Genomic DNA, 19930 nt, shown 5'->3' with positions numbered 1-19930 from the left:
CATTTATGCCGCTCTGCAGACCGACCTGTAGCTCAAGAGGGACCCATTCAACACTGAAAGGCTTCCGCATGGGGAGAAAAGGGGGCCCATGAGTTGGCTGCTCTGGCCATGTCTTTGCTGCCATTCTCTTACCCATAGTTTAAAATACAATGCCAGAGAACAAGCTGGCCCAGAGTGCCGGCCAGTACACATTCTACACCACTGACTCTCCCACCCGCTGCACACCGGCTCCATGCAGCAGGCTCCCGAAGAAGAAAAGCATTCACTCTCCAACCGCCCTCCCCCAGGGAGCCAGCACGCTTCTCACACTGAAGGTGAGCCTTTCCGACCTGACCGCGTCCCACGTAGCCAGGAAATCAACCTAACATGTTCTGTCAGTTGGGGGGGGGGGGGGGAGGGGTGTCCACTTGACCACACAGAGAAACGCTTCTGTCTGTCTGTCTCAAAATGATGTCTCGAAGAATCTGCCAAGGAGACTGTGGCCACCAAACTTCACCCACAAACGGGCTCCCTGCTCTCGAGGGAGGGAGTTTCAGGAACAGTTTTCAATCAAGAGAACAGAGTTATATTCTGATTTTCTATCTTTCTCTTCTTAGTTTAAAATGGATGTAGCTAGAGGGAGAAAGAACATCTCCCCAGGGCCAGAGGTGACCTGGGTTATGGCCAAGCCCTGGGGTAGAGGTGCTGAGGGCGCCATGTGGGATGGTCTGTATGTCAAATTGCTCTGATTGGTCAATAAAAAAAACACTGATTGGCCAGTGGCCAGGCAGGAAGTATAGGCGGGACTAACATAGAGGAGAATCGAGAGAACAGGAAGGCGGAAGGAGTCACTGCCAGCCACCGCTATGACACGCAGCATGTGAAGACGCCGGTAAGCCACAAGCCACGTGGCAAGGTATAGACTTATAGAAATGGATTAATTTAAGATATAAGAACAGTTAGCAAGAAGCCTGACACGGCCATACAGTTTGTAAGCAATATAAGTCTCTGTGTTTACTTGGTTGGGTCTGAGCAGCTGTGGGACTGGCGGGTGACAGAGATTTGTCCTGACCATGGGCCAGGCAGGAAAACTCTAGCTACAGGGGTGCCTGTCAGATCTCTTTGGACTTTTCTGTTTGTCTACAAGGAATATAACGAAGGTCAAATTTAGATCCCAATTTAAAGACAGCAGGTCAGATACAAAATAGGATTCTAGATTTTTTTTTTTTTGTCCTGAGAGCAAAGCCTACATCAGTCCATTTTAACTCCCCAGACTCAGTGTGTCTTTAGAAGCTTCCAGGGAGGTTACTGTTCACAACAGTCAGGGGAGGCCCCAGGAACACACTGCTTAGACCAGTGCCTCTCAACCTTCCTAATGCTGCCACCCTTTAACACAGTTCCTCACGTGGTGGGAACCGCCAGCCATAACATTATTTTCATTGCTACTTCATTAACTGTAATTTTGCTACTGTTATGACCTATAATGTAAAAATCTGATATGTGACCTCCTCAAAGGGGTCGTGACCCACAGGTTGAGAATCACTGGCTTTTGGATGTTATTCCAGTACATACCTGAGCTCCTTCAACTTCCAATAGTCTAATTAGGATCCAGTGCCTCCTCTCCATGAAAAATTGCAATAAATGTTTCCATTACAATAAGACTGACCAGTCGCATGACCACACGACAGAAATAAAAGACAATTTGAGGAGCACCAAAAAACTACAAAGCACTTACCAAAATATAGTTCTGAATTTTCACAATGGTGCCACACAGGGCGAGCAATTATTACCCTGCTAAACTGGAAGAAATAGGGAATAAACTATCATCCTCCTGTCCCGGGGACACCTTCACTTACCCACGCACAGGATGTTGAAACAGAATCCTTGAGAAGTGGATTTGTTGACCAGCTGGTCAGGGAGACTGTCAAATCCAACATGGCCAGAAAGCGATAAGTTTCGAAGCTCTTCATTCTGGAATTTAAGAGGAGAAATGCTTGAGAAACCGTGAACGACATCACCAGATAGATGTTACTTCCGCGATCCTTGTGACACAGAGAGATGGCCTGGTGTCTACACCGTCCCTGGCTTCCTCACTACCAATTCCACAACCGCTTCCTTTCTACAGCCTCCCTCCAAGAGCAGACTGCCTCCCCAGGGGCTTCGTCCCTTGCATTCAGTGTTCAGTCCCAGGGAACAGGAGCTCGTAGAAGTGGCTAGTTTATATATGTGATAGGTGATATTAAAAAACCTTTTAATAGCTTCCACCATTCAAGGGAAACTTTCTGTTTATTTTCTACACATGGGAACACTCTTCCAGACACACCAAGGGTCTCTGAGATGCTCACAGCGGAAGATATGGAGGCCTGCAATGAAGGCATGTTACTATAACCACCATAGTACAATGTACTTAAAACTTCTCAACACACAAAGCAGTCCCATCTCCTCCATCTACCGTCCAGGCTTAGTGGCGTTTCTTCACTCAGGGTCTGCACACACTGGACCTCCTCAGAGTGGACTGGTAGAGACTGGGGGGAGGCACAGGAGTTGGGAGACTCATCTGTCCTGGATGACACTCCCCTGACCAGTTCCACAACTTTGAGCCCATCTCGTGGGCTTTAGACACCCACAGTGAAGGTTTTCTTTCCTGAGAAACAGAACTCGCTGGCGGTCAACCAATTACAGGATCCTAGTTATGCTTTTCAAGTCCAGAAGCTGAACACGAAACGCCTTCTGGGAGACAAGATTGCTGGTGTTCTAGACACGTCACCAACAGATTCTGTGTTCAAACCACTGAATTTGGGTGAAGAAACAAAGCTCATTGTTGGACTTACTTATTTATGACCCCTCCCCCAACGTGCATGCGTGCATGCGTGTGTGTGTGTGTGTGTGTGTGTGTGTGTGTGTGTGTGTGTGCATGCACACACGCGCGTGCTTATGCACACAGGCCTGAGGTCTGCCTTGATTGGCTTCCTCCGTCACTCTCCACAGTAGTTTTGGAGACAGGGTCTCTCACTGAACCTGGAGCTCATCAAACAGGCAGGGCTGTCTGGCCAGTGAACTTCAGGAACCCAGCTGTCTCCAGCCCCAGCACACATCACCACACCTGGATTTCTCCGTGGGTGCTGGGGTTCTGAACCCAGGTCCTCAGGTATGTTTGACAGACACTTTACCAAGGAAACTATTCCTCCAGCCTCACAGGTTCATTTTTTTTTTTTTTTTTTTTTTTTTTTTTTTTGGTTTTTTCGAGACAGGGTTTCTCTGTGTAGCTTTGCGCCTTTCCTGGAGCTCACTTGGTAGCCCAGGCTGGCCTCGAACTCACAGAGATCCGCCTGCCTCTGCCTCCCAAGTGCTGGGATTAAAGGCGTGCGCCACCACGCCCGGCTCATTTTTTTTTTTTTTTTTAAGTAAAAAATAAAAATCTTGGCACCATCAGCCAGTGATTTTAAATGGTTTTTTACTTTATTTTTATACTGTGGGATTATGAATGTGATAATAATAATAACCAATAATAATAATGCTTAATAACCAAAGCATGCTCCATTCTCAAATTTCCATGGTTACTCCACGGGCATAGAAATGTGACTCCATAAAGGCTAGGATTGATAGACTGTGAACACTAGACTGAGTACACACCAGCTCTAAAATTCTTATTTTGTGAAATAAATCGAAAACTCAACCCCTTGCCTGTAATGGTGGCAGCTGCGGGTTTGGAGTCAATGGGACAGAGAACAGATGTCATTCTATGAATAGTTTCCTTGAAACCTGCCAACAGTAAATACAGGACTAGAGAGCAAGCTCTTAGCCTTGAGTGGGACAACATGGGCCACGCACAGCACACAGCTTCGCAGGCAGGCCCAGTGGGCAACGGTCCTGGAGGGTGAGCGGACCGTCCAACAGCGCTGGACCGTCCAACGGCGCCTGCCCCTTCCTTTCAGATACCTCAAAAGTTCAGAACATAGGTATTTTTAGGGTGTTTACCACATCCGCCGAGTTGTGGGGGAGGAGCATGTGAAGTCAGCCCTAGATTATATTTAGCAATGTTTCCATAGCAGCTGTGTGGTGGCTGCTGGGCACTCGGCTTGGAGAAGCCACCTCGCCGCCTTCACTTCGGCTCTGTCACACATGTGAGCGGTCACAGAGCAGGAAAAGGCAAGGCAGTCCCAGGCCTATGCTCCCTCGACTGCCAGTCACACTTTTAACTTCCAGGGAAAAGCAGGGTGGATGCATGCTATGGATTCTGGCTTGCTGGATGTCTAGATACCCAATATCTACCCGTAAGCCAATCCCAGGAAGGCATCGGTTAGTAATTATAGCTCTGGTCCCAGAACCCAGAGCTCAGCATCTCACCGTTACCCAAACCACGAGAAACCACCCACGTACCCACCGAGTATTTTTACACCCATTGAAAACCACACACCAAATGCAGGGTTATGAAACATTTTGGCCTTGAAATTTTTGAAATTTAAAGCCATGTCCTTTGTCCTTAGAGTGTCTTGGGGGAAAATATATAAGATTTTAAATGCACCTTTAAATTTTATAATTGATCCCAAAGTCTTCCCAGTGTTAAAGAAAAGTCACTGCTCATGAGTATTCAATGAGTAAAAAGGAAACAGGAAGTTCTTCACCCAGCTCAAGAACTCGGAGCATCAGAATGACTAAATGACCAGCTGAGGAACTCACCTGGTGACTCAGACACAGCTAAAATGAAGTCCTCCTCCAGCATGTCCCGGCACTCACCGAGAGCTCACTTTCCAAGAAATGCAGTCTCTTTGGGGTCCAGAGGTCCAAGTCTCAAAGCACTACATGTATTCCCACATGATCAACACTACCACACATCTGGAAAGGACTCCCGAATTTCATCCACACCACCCTCGTCTGCCTGACTGAACTGGGACGGGGGTGGTTCTCTTGGGTTTTCCTATCTGTCCTGCAAACTGACACAACGCTGGAAGCCGATCCTCCCACCCCTAACTCGCCCTTCCCCAGAGTTCCTGTCTCTATCGGTGGATTACCCGACTGAGACCTCTGCTCCTCAATTCTCAAGTGGCATCACTACTGCCCACGTCCTCTCCCTGTGCCTCGATTCTATGCCCTCTCTAACCTTGCTTTCCACCTTGATGCCAAATGGTCTCAGTATCCACCGGTTCCATCCAAACTCCCTGCCATCCCAAGGCTGTCCAAACCCCCATTCTTACTCCATCTCCCACATCTCACCAGGAAGTACTGGACACCTTGATGAGTCACTTTCTGAGCCTGGAACAAACCAGGTATCTTCCTGCTTCCTCTTACCTACAGTGATTCCCATTTCCTCTTATCTACAAGGGCCTCATATCTCTAATACTGACATGGCCATACCTTACAGGCCCCACTGAAATGTTACCACCAAATTTATCTTTATGAGGAAATCCTGGGGAATATTTTGTGTACGCATTCCTCTTCCCAATAAGAAGAAACTACTGATATTCTTTGGCCATTCTAATAACTAACATATAGTAGTAGCTAATGTTCCAGAAGTACTTGAAACAGAAACAAACTGATGCGCTCTCTCTCTCTCTCTCCCTCTCCCTCTCCCTCCCACCTTCCTTCCTTCCTTCCTTTCTTCTTTTTTCAAGATAGGGTTTCTCCGTATGGCCCTGGCTATCCTGGTACTCACTCTGTAAACCAGGCTGACTTTGAACTCAAGTCTACCTCCCAAGTGCTGGGATTAAAGGTGTGTGCCACCACTGCTTGCCCTGATGCTGTTTTCCTAACTGCATAAAATAGCTGCTATCACCCAAGTCCACATTATAAGTGGGGAAACGGAGGCACAGAAATGAGTAATCTACCCAAGGCTGAGAGGCAGGCGTTTGAACGCAAGAAGTCAGCATCTAGAGCCGGAGGCCTTGCACTTAGCCTTCGATGGCGCGGGCTGATCTGTGATGCTGCCAGGCACCCTTGGACCCTTCAGCTACTGTAGACATCCAGTATGTAAAGACAACAACAACAACAAAAATTCTCTAAAACCCTAGTTCTTTGGCAATCATAGGGGTAGAAACTGAGGATTAGAATGGGCAACCTCTTCCAGTATATTTTCACCGCCCTGGCAAAGTCAACACACTTTGATTTCTGCAGCCATGGCACATGAAGCCTATAATAGAAGGCTTAGTTTTAACCATTTTCGAAACAAAAGTAGCAACATGAAGCCACTAAGTAAGCGCCTGGAAAGAAGACTTTAATTGATTTAACACCCCACCCCACCCCTGCTAATCTAGCTGGTGAAGATTTGTTACCAGATGAATTCCACAGCCCACTTCATCCTTAATGGAGCCGTGGCCCAACTTGAACGTGCAAAACCGCCAGTTCTTAATTTGACTATTTCATTTCTCTTTTTAGAACATGTCTTCTTGGATATAATTATTGTTTTCCTAAAAATGCTACTAAAATCACTAAAGTCGAAGTGTTATTTTATTTTATTTTATTTTATTTTATTTTATTTTATTTTTGGTTTTTCGAGACAGGTTTTCTCTGTGTAGCTTTGCACCTTTCCTGGGACTCACTTGGTAGCCCAGGCTGGCCTCGAACTCACAGAGATCCGCCTGGCTCTGCCTCCCGAGTGCTGGGATTAAAGGCGTGTGCCACCATCGCCCAGCCCCAAAGTGTTATTTTTGTTACTCATTGATCAACGTTGTTCCCAGGTGTAAGAAGTCTTACAATGTAGATAGCTCACACTAATATACTACTATTGAGGATAAAGTGATAAATACCATCTTAACAGAGGGACATGGGGAAGAGAGAAGTAACTTTCAGGGGTAGAAATTTGGGGCACCATGGAGGTTCCCTGAATACATCAGTGAGACAACCCTGCAGCTTGCAGGAGCATTTCGAGGTGAAAGCTACATGTGTCCACAAGGCCAACTGGCAATGGACGCACACCCTTGAGTTTATAATTGGAAAGTTTTTAAGAGATGCCCAGTTGACTTCATTATTGAAACAACTATAAGACAGATTATATGAGTGTCAAAAGCCGGACAGTGGTGGCACTTAACTTTAATCCCAGCACTTGGGAAGCAGAGGCAGGCAAACCTCTAAGTTCAAGGCCAGCCTGGTCCACAGAGTGAATTCCAGGACAGCCAGGGCTACACAGAAAAACCCTGTCTCAAAAAACAACAAACAAACATGAATATGTGTCAACACCCAGTTCTGAGCATCTCTCTAAACTGTGTTCCACACCCCGCCCGCCCTGTGCATCCTTCCATCTGGCTATCAATGCTGGGCTCTGCTTAAGTACACCGTGGACCTGGAACACAGTTCAGAGAGCTGTTCAGAACCAGGTGTTGACACACACTCTTTTTTTTGTTTGTTTGTTTTTTGTTTTTTGTTTTATCGAGACAGGGTTTCTCTGTGTAGCTTTGCACCTTTCCTGGAGCTCACTTGGTAGCCCAGGCTGGCCTCTAACTCACAGAGATCCACCTGGCTCTGCCTCCCGAGTGCTGGGATTAAAGGTGTGCGCCACCACCGCCCAGCGACACACACTCTTTTTGGACAGACCTGGACTGGAACCCCAGCTTTTTTTCCTACTTGCTTCCTGTCCTTGCTCTTTCAGCCCTTGGCCGGGCTGCGCTTAATGGTCCTCAGGAAAGAAGAGTTTGCTTTCCCCAAGTGAGGCAGGAGGGGGAAACAACTCCAGTTCCAAAATCTGAGATGAATTAGTTCCGTGACGGCTGTCGGGCACTGCAGGAGAAACTGATCGGCAAAGCTCTTGGTTTAGACCGTACAGTAAAACCACCCGGGAAGAGGAGAGTGAACAAAAGGAAGGGAGGTAGGAGCGAGGCTGAGGACTCCGCACGGAGAAGATCCACCTTCAGAGAGGACGCTCCGTGGCCAAGCTGGAGGGGCAGGGAGGATGCACGTGCTCCTGTTTGCAGAATCAGTGTCTGCCGGCATCAGCAGCTCCGAGGCAGGAAGCCATTCCGATGCCCACCCTCACTCCGGCTTCTATTTTAATCCGTCCCAGACTCTCGAAATGAACACGCTTGATGCGCCCAGATGGACTCTATTCTCCACATTCCAAGTGAAATCCCCTTCCTTTAACACCAGACAGCTGAGCATTGGATGTGGTTAGTAGAACGGCCTATATCCTCTGATCCTTATCAGCGGGCGGAAGCAAGAGAGACTGTTGCCAAGGTGATGTTTTGTTATAATTAAAACAAATATTATGAAAGCAAGGTGATTTTTACCTTTAAGGTCAAGAAGGGCTTCCTCCTCTTACGTATAATTTTTATTTGTGATATAATTTATGTATGCAGAGAGCATGCTGGAGATTTTCGTGTACAAAAAAAAAAATCTTACCATAACCTCAGTTTGTGCACAGTAAATCATAGTGACCCAGCTGTAAGGTTATGTGATTTAATTTAGCCAAAGGACCCTCTTAAGTAAAGTCTCGGGCGCCATCTCCCATTCTAAGGTTCTCTAAGGTTGTCTGGAAATAAGAGATGCCTAGGTCTGCGGCTGTCACTTGAGGAACGGCAACATAAGAGAAACTCCAGGGAGCACAGTTCTTCTTGCCAGATCAAGACAGCGTCTGTACAAGAGATGGCAGCTGAAGAGTCTATTCGTCATCCTGAGAAACTACAACCAGTGGAGATTGCGTGTGTATGTGTGTGTGTGTGTGTGTGTGTGTGTGTGTGTGTGTGTGTGTGTTTCTCCACCTGAACCTTCCATTTCTGCTTGTTTTCCTCCAATAATTATCAATTAGTCAAAAGTTGTACGGTTAGATCCCAGGCCTGGTGGAGAGAGGGGGAAGAAGGAGGAAAGGGGAGGGGGAAGGAAGAGGAGGGGAAGAGAGGAAGGGGAGGGGCAGGGAGGAGGGGGAGAGGAGTAGGGAGGGAGGGGAGAGAATGCCCCACCCTCTTTCTTCACAACTGTCCTTTCGACCGTTTCCTGTGTCTGCAGTCTTCCACAAAAGTGAGTTGGTCATCTGCTGTCAGGGATCGCAGTGAATCTTGACCAACGGCGTCATTCACTTGCACTACTTACACTGATGAGTAATTTGTGCTAGACCCCACGCCAAACACTAAGTGGAAATGCAAAGCACTCCCAACCTGTGAGGGAGCAGGTGGGCGCCAGTCCGACCACCACAAAGGTATCATCACTTACTGGGCCCTAACGCGCGCACAGATGCCGTTGCTAAGCACCAAGGATCTGCTGCTAAGAAAGGAAACAGCACCTGTAACGTGAAGCGCACAGCAGTAGTGGGGGACCCTGTGTTAGTCAAAAAGTCGAAAATGAGGGATGCTTTGCGACGTCATACCTCACGGAATTACTCAGACGTCAAGTAAATCCGCCAGCCCACCTACCATGTGTAGAACCATGTACAAGTACCGAAGTATTTTCAAATACTAATTAAGCAGTTAACTCCAATGGAGTCAAGGGCCCGCTGTATACTTCAGGCTAGATGTTCAGTGAAAACCCGGAGTCTCTCAGGGCAGAGGTATGGCGAGAGGTGGCAGCAATGACCAATGACCGCCGTAAGTCCTGAGAGGGCAGACGCACAACTTCAAGCGAGGCCCACAGGACAACATGAATGAGAGCAGATACGTAGGGCATTCTCCTAATAAGCGTGGACAGAATACTCCTGGGCCGTCTCTCCTCCCCATGAAAACGCGCCTATGGGGGAAGAGGAGAGGAGCCTTTTCATTTAGGGAGTTTCTGTTTGAGGGCTCTGTTTCCGGAGTACAGATGCCACCTGGCTGAAGAGAAAATGCAGATTCTCTTGCAAAAATGTGACTAAGCCACCTCCCAGCACCTGAAGAAATCCTGACCTCACAAACTGCCCAAGAGCTAAGGTCCCCCCAAGTACTCTACCTGGTCATTTCTGTAAACACATCCCCCCCTTATCAACTACAATGCAGAGGGAAGAGAGTGGGTCTCAGATTCTCTTTCTAAGAGACAGGCGTGAAGATGAGAACCGTGCTCGGTTCCCAAGAGAAAGGGAAAGCAGGGGGATGTGAATTCCTGACCCACACCACAACTATGAAGGCCACACGGAATCCTTTCAAGACGAGGCATTGCTGGGCTGACTTTCAAAATTAAAACAAAAAACGTCTCAAGCTTCTCATTACCAGTGAGGGTCACATTCTTTAAGGATGATTCGGACAACAGTTGCAAGTCTGCTTGTCATCTATACCATGAAATCCAAGGCTGGAGCCAAGAAAATTCCCAGGGAAACTGTTCCCCACACACAGCAGAATGAGCCAGAGAGAAGCGGGGAGGAGTTGGTTTCTCTTTGAAGCCCAGCTAGAGCTGGGGCTCAAAAAAGGGCGATCAGGGCCTGCTCCCAGGTCACAGAGCCGGGTGGATCAGTGGTAAGTGCCAGCCCCGGGGGGCACCCTAGAAAGCCTTGAGCGATGGCCCCCATTCCAAGTGCTACATCTTTTACTTTGGGTTGTGAGCCTTGAACAGCTGAGCCATCTCTCCAGGCCTAAGGGCTACTTCTAAGTAACTTTTTCTTTTAAAGGATTTTCAGGAAAGGAATGAATTATGTGTTTCCAGATCTTGGGGGCGGGGCGGGGGTGCATCTGATAAAACCTGCACAAAGCTATACAGGTCTCATGGAGAAAAACAGAGTCCACGTTTGGCCCCTTCTAGGCCTTCCCCCATGCTCTGACTTGGTCAGTGGGGGGCTTCTTCAGTCTCCCCTACCGAGCTGGCTCTCCCATCAGTGGCCAGATGCAATACCTCAAACATTGCCCCCCACCATACTTCATTATTTTTTTCCAAACGTTCCCTGCCTTGCTCTCTGATGTCACTGCTGTCAATCCACCAGCCAGTTTCTATTCCTGCACCTGGAAAGCCACGCATCCGCAGGTCCTGCCTCCTCCTAACCCTTCTCCAGCTAGACCTCTCCTAAGCCTGCCTCCAACGCGGATGAGAGCTGGGGTGAAACTGGCTTCTTCCCAGAACAGGGAACAGAGGCAGAGCCCTGGCAGATCAACGCCCCGGGCTGTGCCTCACCCTTCACCACACACAAGCCGGGTGAGAAAGAGCTCAGATGGCTTCTGGTGAAGCCGTCTACAAGGGGACTGAAAACGCCACCACACTAACCTCACTGTCTATACGCCCTACCTTCCGCGAAATGGGTGGACAGTCAGTCACCTCTCCGGAGGCCCAGCTGTTTTGTCTAGGGCTAGCATTTCAACTTCATTCCATCCCAAGTTAGATTTTCCAGATACCAACTAGAAAAGACACCGCGGGAAGGCAGACCCACCACCCAAAGGTACTGCACCCCACAAGAGTGGCTTCCGACCCCAGATCCAGGGGACTAGAACCAGCCAACCTCCATCAATTCTCTATTACTCACAGACAGCATGGCTGTGAGGCACAGACAGGGGACCTGGAGGTCTCTGGGAGGCTGGCTACACTATTATCCCAAGAGGGGGAAGCAGCATTCATAAAATAGCCCACGGGCAAATAACCACCCAGTGTGATGACCCAAAAAAGCAAGCCAGGGGAAGCAAAACTTTCCATACAAACCTAACGATTTTCAAAAAGTCTGTTTCAACTCAAGAGGTCCATGCTGGGCGGTGGTGGTGCATGCCTGTAATCACAGCACTCAAGAGGCAGAGGCAGGTGGATCTCTGTGAGTTAGAGGCCAGCCTGGGCTACAAAGCTAATTCCAGGATAGCCAGAAACCCTGTCTCAAACAAACAAAACAACTCAAAAGAGAGGTCCAATCTAACTGGAAGCCAAGAACTAACAACAAAAAGCCATTTCTTACATCTCCAGAGATCACAGCCTTTCTGCTGGAGTCTGGGTGACTAAGGCCTGTAAGAACCACACAAATCCTCAAAAGTGCTGACCGGAACAAAGTCCCACGATTGGGAATGACAGGATCCATGTGTGCATTCCAGGAATGCTTGCACATTTTATAGCGCTGCTCAGAGGAAGAAGGGCGGGAGGGAAGGGGCATGCTAACAGGCGTGGGGCCGAGGCCGCAGCTGTCCCAACCTCCCCATCACAGTCACCTAGGAACACTGATGCACATGACCCAGGGTATCCATCACTGCAGACCCCTCAGGCTCCCCAAATATAGTACAAAGGTTACACCATCAGGGGATGGACGTTCCCATAGCCAAGTCCTCCCTGGAAGGTGTCAGCTGTGATCAGAGCTTCCCAGTGGGACCCCGACTCCATTTAAGACTTACCAGGTCTCCAGCCACACAACTGCTATCCAATCCCTCACTGAGATCATGTTGGTCCTTCCTGCCCTGTCTTATGGTAGACTACGCCTTTTAGACACGTTTTCCAAAAGCAGGGGTGAATTCACCATCAGGAGAACCAAGACGCCGGGGTCAGCTAGAAGTCTTTTCCCCTCAACGTACACACAGCATTCTACTCCTCAGGTTCATGAATCCACTCCTCAGCACTTCCTGGGGCTTAGTTCCTACGCTCCACTCCCCGAATGCATTAATCAGCAAATAATAAAGCATGGATGGGACACTTCCTTCCCTGGGCCACCATTTCTATCACCGGACATAAATTAGCACTTCCTTTTTCAAAGATACCATTTATTTCTGTCCCTTTCTAAGAGGGGGGTGGGGAGGGCTGATTACGGTAATGAACTCAGACTGGCAGTCTCTCAGAGACAGGAGAAAATAAGTGAGGCCAACTCTAAAATAGTCAGGGGCAAAAGTCCCAGGGTTGGTCTTCAGCCACAACCTGATCACTTTCTCCTCCCAAAGTCGGTTCCTTAAGCGAAGCTGACCTAGTCTTCTCTGACATACTGAAAACCCAAGGACTAGACTCAAAATATCTCACGGTATAATAAATATGCTCTTAGGAAATAAACACACAAATGAACATCTGACCTTATTCCACAAATAGCACTCAATGATCATGGCCCCAATTCACAAGCCCTTGATGAAGAGTATCACAGGTCTGAGTGAAACACTACCAGGATGGAACAGAGGTTGTTCACACAAATTTGGGGTGTGTCTTCATTTCTATTGCCACGTAACACATTATCAGAGACTTAGAAACTTGGAACACACTCACTTTTAGCTTTCTTAGTTTCACAGGTTATGAGTCCAGCCATCGCAAGGCTGGGGTCTCTGCTCAGGAGACCCACAAGGCTGGCTCCACATGCTGGCTGAGCTGGGCTGGGCTGGGCTGAGCTTTTACCCACAGGCTCCAGGACAAAGTCTACAAACAAGTGCATTCAGGTGGTTGGCATATTCAAGACCTTGAAGCTATGAGACTAAATCTGCCTTTCCTTACTGGACGGAGGTAGCTTAGCTTCAAAGGTCCCAGTTTCCAGCCATCTACTTACACGCCACCCCCCCACCCCACCCCCCACTTCACAGCCAGCAATGGAAAGTCTCTAGGAGTGCCTCTCTCACTTGGGGTCACCAGAAAGAGTCCATCCCTTATAAAGGACAGCCTGGCCACATCAAGTCTATCCAAGATAATCTCTACTTTTAACCGGGCTGCTTTAGAACTAAACCTGCTCCCAGGAATAGAAGACCCACCGTGGTGACAAGTCCTGGGAGACATACCCAGTGTGTCTATCCCAGGCAGCTGGGGCTGTGGGCCATCTCAGGGCTCTGTCAACCTGAGACTGCATCAGGATGGGACATAATCGAGAATATTATTTCCTCAACTCAGAAAGGAATACAGTGAAGTTTCTGTGGAGGGGACAGGAATCGGTACTGTCATAGCAAACTAGATGGCCCCAGGTCAGGGGTGTGGTGTGCCCCTCTCATTTACACTGAATGTGACAATCCTACATGACCAATGGCTGACTGCTGGAGTTCCTCTGCTTGTGAAAGAATCTAGAACAAGAGAACTTTGCAAATAGGAGCTGGTAATGGGTCAGGAATCCTCGGGCCTGAACGATTGATTACTCAGAAGATAAGTCAGTGAGATAAAAGGGAGAGTGACTTCCAAGTGTTTTATGATGAAATACAGTACAAAGGTTACAGGGTTAGGGGATGGACGGTCACAGAGCCAAGTCCTCCCTGGAAGGGTGTCAGCTGCGATCAGAGGCACAGAAAGCAAGTAGAATGGAGTGGATGCAGAAATGACTAGAGGCTAGAGGAGAGAGAAGTGCTGAGTCTGACCATGAAGGTACCAAGAAAAGAAGTCCAGAGGCACAAGAAGAATGAACTGGAAAAGGAGAGCCACCCGGAGCCGAGAGGTCCTGGGACTGGAGAGCGGCTTCACAGATTAGTTTGCGGAATGCTTCTTGGACTAAACCTTCATGAAGACACATCCAAGCACTGGACCTTTAGACACCCTGGACCTGCCACTGCATGCTTCAGCACTGTGTGGAAAGATCCAGAAACAACAGTGAGCAGGCGTATTGGGAAGAGTCCTCTGTTTTCCCCCACCCAGCGCACTATGAACTTATCTTCCCAGCCCTCTAGCAGAACAAGGCCTGTCGAGTATAGAACTGTCTTCTAGCCAAGGCTCTAGCCCACATTACCAGTCTGGGCAACCATCCAAATAGTTTGCTATTTGGTGCAAACTTCCCGGGGGGGGGGGGGGGGGGGGGGCGGCGGTGCAGGGCAGGGAGAGGGGAAGGGAGGAGGGAGGGGAAGTACAGCTTGCAGAGAACCTGACAGAGCAACAGTATTTTATTAGTTACAGCTGTAACCCCTGTCCTTCTAGACGCGCTGAAGGGTTTCATGTCTGTCTTAATCTGCTTCCAAATAAAGGACCTTCAGAATCCACACTCTAAGTAGCAGAAGGGACAACTTTCTACCTTGCAAGGTTAGCTGCCTATCTCAGAAGCATCCGTCTAGCCGGGAAAGCAAGCTGGCAGAAGGGGTTTCTCACATATATGTGTCAGGGTGCTCAGGGAGGCAGACCCCAGGCATTTTCAAAGCGTGCTACTGCCGGGTGAGTTTAAATGCTGACTTTCTTGTCTTGATCAGCTAATGGAAAACAAGCCTTGTCTTCCCAGGCTGCCTGCTTGGATTGCAAGAATGTTCCCACAGTGCCCTCGCCCTCCACCGCCACCTAAACTTACAGAGGCATTTTTATTCTTTTCATTATTATCGGGTTGATGTGCATGAATAACCATGGGGGACCCAGGAGAACACTGGGAAAACTTCTCTACAGACAATAACTCTATAAAAACCCCATCCGCTCTCAAAATCAGTTGCTGGAATACAGGTGACATCACAGGTTCCAACTTCGCGCAGGTTATTACACAAGGCACTAAGGGTCGGTCGGGTCAACAACCCAGATGCTCATTGAATGATATGGCGTCCAGTTCCCCTGCAGCGCTCAGATTAACTGATTAAAAGTTAGGGGATCTATGATGGGGAGGATTTCTGACAGCCTCTGATAACATGATTACAGGGAAGGATCACAGGGAAATCAAAACCCAAAAGATGATTTAGCTCAGCGGGGGACCCTTGCTGTACTGAGGAGAGAAAACCTGTGAGAATGTTAACTGACCCAGGATGAACAAAAGACCAGAATTCAAATGAGGCTTAGGCACTGGTCCAAGGAGCGGCCATTAAACACTCCCACTGCTTGTGGTTTATCAGAATAACGATTACCCAACGGACTATTATCCCGGGGGTGAAGTGACAGGCAGGCAGGGGAGCATTTGACAATTAACACTGGCCGAAGTAAGAACCACCCTGGCCGTGTGAACTAAAGAAAAAGCCAAGCCTCAAATCCCTGTCTACACGGACAGGATCAAACCGCCTATCTGCCTGTAATCAGAGCTCCACAGTTAAAAAAAAACCCTTTTGCCACAACTGTGCCTAATATCCGTGGTGACCAGGAGCAGGGTTAGCACAATGTGGCAGCTGCAACCACAAGGTAAGGGAATGAGGCTTGGCAGCTCCTCCCGGGATCCTTCCCAGTCCAACTTCCCGCCCACTCGAACCACATACTAATTCGTGAGACACTGGGGCAGACGTATTCACGGACACCCGGAGAGCACGGTAAAACCAGATGTATGTGGACAGAGACGCTGGTGACGCCTCAGTCACCATGGAGGGCGTAATAAAGGTGTCTTACGTTGTATCTACTACTCCGGCACCAGGGTGGGAAGTCAGCTCAGAGCTGAAAGAAGCTATCATGAACGCCAGAACACTCACAGAAGAACAAACGAGTCCCCCCACCCCACCCCCCGCCCCACCTCCTCCACCACTTTTTAAGAAGGATTTTTTTATGAGTATTTGCCTGTATATATGTATGTGTATCATGTGTGTACCTGGTTCCCAATGAGGCCAGAGGGGGGAGTTGGATCCCCTGAAAGTGGAGTTACAGATGATTGTGAGCTGCCATGTGGGTGGTGGGAAGTGAACCCCAGTTTTCTGCAAGAGCAGCTAGTGTTCTTAACAGCTGATACATCTTTCGTAGGACTTTCCTTTTGGGTTACCAGCTCATAAATAATGACATGGAAACTTGTTATTAATTACGAAAGCTTGGCCTTAGCTTAGGCTTTTCCCCAACTAGCTCTTCTAACTTAAATTAACCTGTTTCTATTAATCTACATTCTGTGACATGGCTCCCTTACCTCTCCTCAGTACCACGTGTCCAACTTCTTCAGTCTTTCATGCAGCGCCTAGATTCATCCCAAGTTCCTCTTTCTCCACGGAAGTCCCACCCATTCTCTCTTGCCTAGCTATTGGCCATTCAGCTCTTTATTAAACCAATCGTGGTAACACGTCTTCACACAGTATGAACAAATATTCTGCAACAATCTTTCTGGTCCCAAGTTCTACCATGTTTTTTTTTTTTTTTTAGCCAACCAAAAGAAGCAGAAAGAGGTAACATTTCCCTTAGACAATCATCAAACAGCCACAGACCATTACCCGCTGAGCTCAGCACTGAGCATGCGCTAGCAAAGCAGACAGGATCCCTGAGGCTGCCACACTCCTCCCCCCACCACCAAGGAGCAGCTACAGCCAGGCACCAGACGCAGCACTTAAGACAGCCTTCCCACTTCTAACCCTGGGAGGCCCACGTTTTCGGCCCCTTTTCACAGACAGGAAAACCAAAACTCAACCAAATAGCAGAGCCAGAGTTTAAACCAGTGTTACAGACTCCAGGTCTATCTCCACTCATCCCTTACACTGCACAGTTAAAAGCAAATCTTCTCAAAGGAGGCCCGCCTTGGCACCACCCCACGTCAAGTCCTGGGCATCCTCGAACTTGTAGGCAAAACGTTGCAATCTTCCTTCAGTGACTGCCTCGGACTTGCTTATATTTTACAAAGATCCACCATTTGGGGGCCACTCACCACATGCTGCAACCAGCAGTGCCCTCGGTTTTCAGACTTGCCGGGGCCCCAGAAGAGCATTTCTTGTGAGCAGGAATTCAGTGTTTCTTATTCCTCTTACTTTGAACTTTACCTACCATAATCCATGCCATCTGGAACAAGGGCTCTATGTTTACAGACAGTGAACGCAAAAACTAAATGGTCACAAAGCCTCTGTGACCTGCTGTGCCCAACAGAAAACAAATGTGACTGAGTGGTAGTGAAGAAGAGACCCACGGCACTCAGCACGGCTGAAACGCCTCAGGCACATTTGATGGAGGCCAAACTTGAGTGAGGCTCTGACAAGTGGAAAAAACTGAGATGGGAACTCTCAGATGCTTCAGTACGGACTCTTCCAATGCTCAGCCCCCAACAGCGGTAAGGATTCAGTAAAAAGCAGGCTGCAGCCAAAGTCCTTGTCACCATGGTATTAGCAGTCCTAGGGAGTCCATAAAGCTACTTCTTGGTAGCCTTTTATAAGCAAGAATGACATGAATATATGCTGACCAGAGCCGGGTACACAAAGCCCCACTGGGGTATCTATCACTCTATCTTCTGAGATGGAGAATTGTAAAGGTTCTCCATCAAGGTCTGCAGGGCTGCCATGTGGGAGAAGAACAATATGGAGAGAACAATGGACGCTAAGGGGGCGGGGTCACAGCAGGCAGGAAGCGGGAGAAGAATCTGAAGAGGGTCCACAGCCACTGCTGAGATGGACTCCTTACTGTTCTCACACAGAAGAGCAGAAAGTCAGGGTCGGGATGATAGTGCACACATATCATTCCAAGCCTCCAGAGGCTGAGGCAAGAGGAATGTGAGTTCAAGGCCAGTCTGGGCTACACATGGCCCCCATCTCCAAACACAAACAAAACCAAAAAAGGAGTAAAAGTTCTAATCTAAAGATCATGGATCAAGGGTAAGCAGCCTACAGCAACCACACTTCCTCTCGCTATGGAAGATCACCCAGTGGAGCTGGAAGAAGCAGGGGCCCGAAGGGCAGAAGGAGGCGGGGCGCAGTAAGCAGTCCCAGCTGATTCAGACCACATGCCAAAGCCTGGAAATTCCTATTGCCGCCGCCGCCGCCTCCTCCTCCTCCTCGGCTTCTGACAGACCCCTCGCCCAGGATCAAGCACACTTGAGCAGCCAAACCCCCCTGGGCCGTTAAGGGAGAACAACTCTTCTCCACACTCCTACCTCCCACATGCCAGAAGTCATCCACCTCATCAAGTTAACACTAAAAAAAGAAAAGATGGACCTCTGGGGAGAAGAAGCCATCTCCAGAGCCATTCCCACATCCTGTTAGAGGAAACGTGAGGGCTGCTTACTGCTTGAGTATTTAAAGTTAGACGTGCACGCACACACATATATTTCTATTATATGATTCTGAGCTTATGTAAAAAAAAAAAGAAAAGAAAAAACCTATAGGGCTGGCAAGATGGCTTCTCGGATAAAGGCTGACTCTGAAGTCACAGACTGCACACCTCCCACTTCAAAGTCAACCTTTGGGAAATGGAGGGCTTCTCCCACCTAGAGCAGACTGAACAAAGACACAGAGGCTAGGAGTTACTTCCTAAGTGGGCCTCCAAAAGTGGTCAGGAGATCCCTGAGGAACACTTCCCAGGGCACAGGTTCGTCTGTTTCCAACCTCACAGCCTGGCAGACGTGGCTGAGTTGCAGGGCTCTTGCTTACCACGTGAGAGGCCCTGGGTTCAATTCCCTGCACCACCCGAACCCAAGGCAGCTGAGATCATCCATCTTCACATCCACTGGGGGCTGCATCTTCCTGTACTTCAGCCAAAACAACATATCACATTAGGGCCAATGGCAAGTTGACCCAAAGACCAGCTGTCTTCCATTAAACAGGCCACTGAGAGGATTTGCAAAAATGTGACACTGTGTACCAACTCTACATTCTTGGTTTGAAAAAGTTATTCTTTCATAAAGCAATGTTTATGTTAATGTGTAATAAGTTTACCACTGTTACTTTAAGTGACTTTGGCAAATGCTCTTAAATTTAGGAACAGAAGATTGAAGTTGCAAGAAGCAGCCCTGTGAACGCCCAAAAGACAGGCTTTGTTTTAGCACAGAGTACCAACTAACCAAACAGTCTCCCAGGCTAACACTATCACAGCACACACTCTGGGTGGTGGAGCAGTCCCAGACAGACCTTGTGTGTCTGTGAGGCATTCGCTGCCCTTTACCGCCTGTGCTGAGGGGCCACACAAGCAACCCAATAGCACGCAAACTCTGTTACACAGCCCTAACAAGGGCTGGCATGGCTTTCCAAGGTGGCTCCCCATGAACACTACACAGCACTGAGAATCTGAATGAAACCTGATCCACCCCATCTGCAGCCAGCTCCGTCACGCAGACACTGACCAGGCCCTGAACAGGATCGGGGACAGCGGCAAGAATTCGCCTCCAGACTATCTAGAACGCCTTACTTCTACTGTCCCTGAATTTTCAGTGTAGGCAAGCCAGGGGACTTGACTCAGTTCTGGGTCCGTGGGCCTTAAGCAGGTCACTTAGTCTCCTGGGCCTCGGCTTCCTTCTCTGTACAGAAAAGAACTGGAGGACTGAGTTCTTTAAAAGTCCGTCCTGCACTAGCGCACTCTAAAACCCTGAACAACAGAAGCCAACCGGCATTCACTCGCCTCCACGGCAGCTCACACGGACACTGGCAGAGTCTCA

The 19930-nt window shown here is 48.6% G+C and overlaps 1 protein-coding gene across 5 annotated transcripts in view; it reads right to left on the bottom strand.

Moving 5' to 3' along the window:
- Septin11 (septin 11) overlaps positions 1–19930 on the bottom strand; it is an 88140-nt gene that overhangs the window by 39800 nt on the left and 28410 nt on the right. For all 5 annotated transcript variants that reach the window (XR_013043024.1, XR_013043025.1, XM_076546652.1 and 2 more), the window contains exon 2: positions 1836–1950. Coding sequence is in view for 3 of the 5 variants with exons in the window: in XM_076546652.1 (XP_076402767.1) it covers positions 1836–1950 (115 nt within the window). In the remaining 2 variants the exon portion in view is untranslated. The remainder of the gene's footprint in view (positions 1–1835; positions 1951–19930) is intronic.

This window comes from Peromyscus maniculatus, chromosome 10 (assembly GCF_049852395.1).
Source record: "Peromyscus maniculatus bairdii isolate BWxNUB_F1_BW_parent chromosome 10, HU_Pman_BW_mat_3.1, whole genome shotgun sequence".
NCBI classification, from domain to species: Eukaryota; Metazoa; Chordata; class Mammalia; order Rodentia; family Cricetidae; genus Peromyscus; species Peromyscus maniculatus.
Note: the sequence above shows the minus strand (reverse complement) of the source record. Positions and strands in the feature narration are given on the sequence as shown.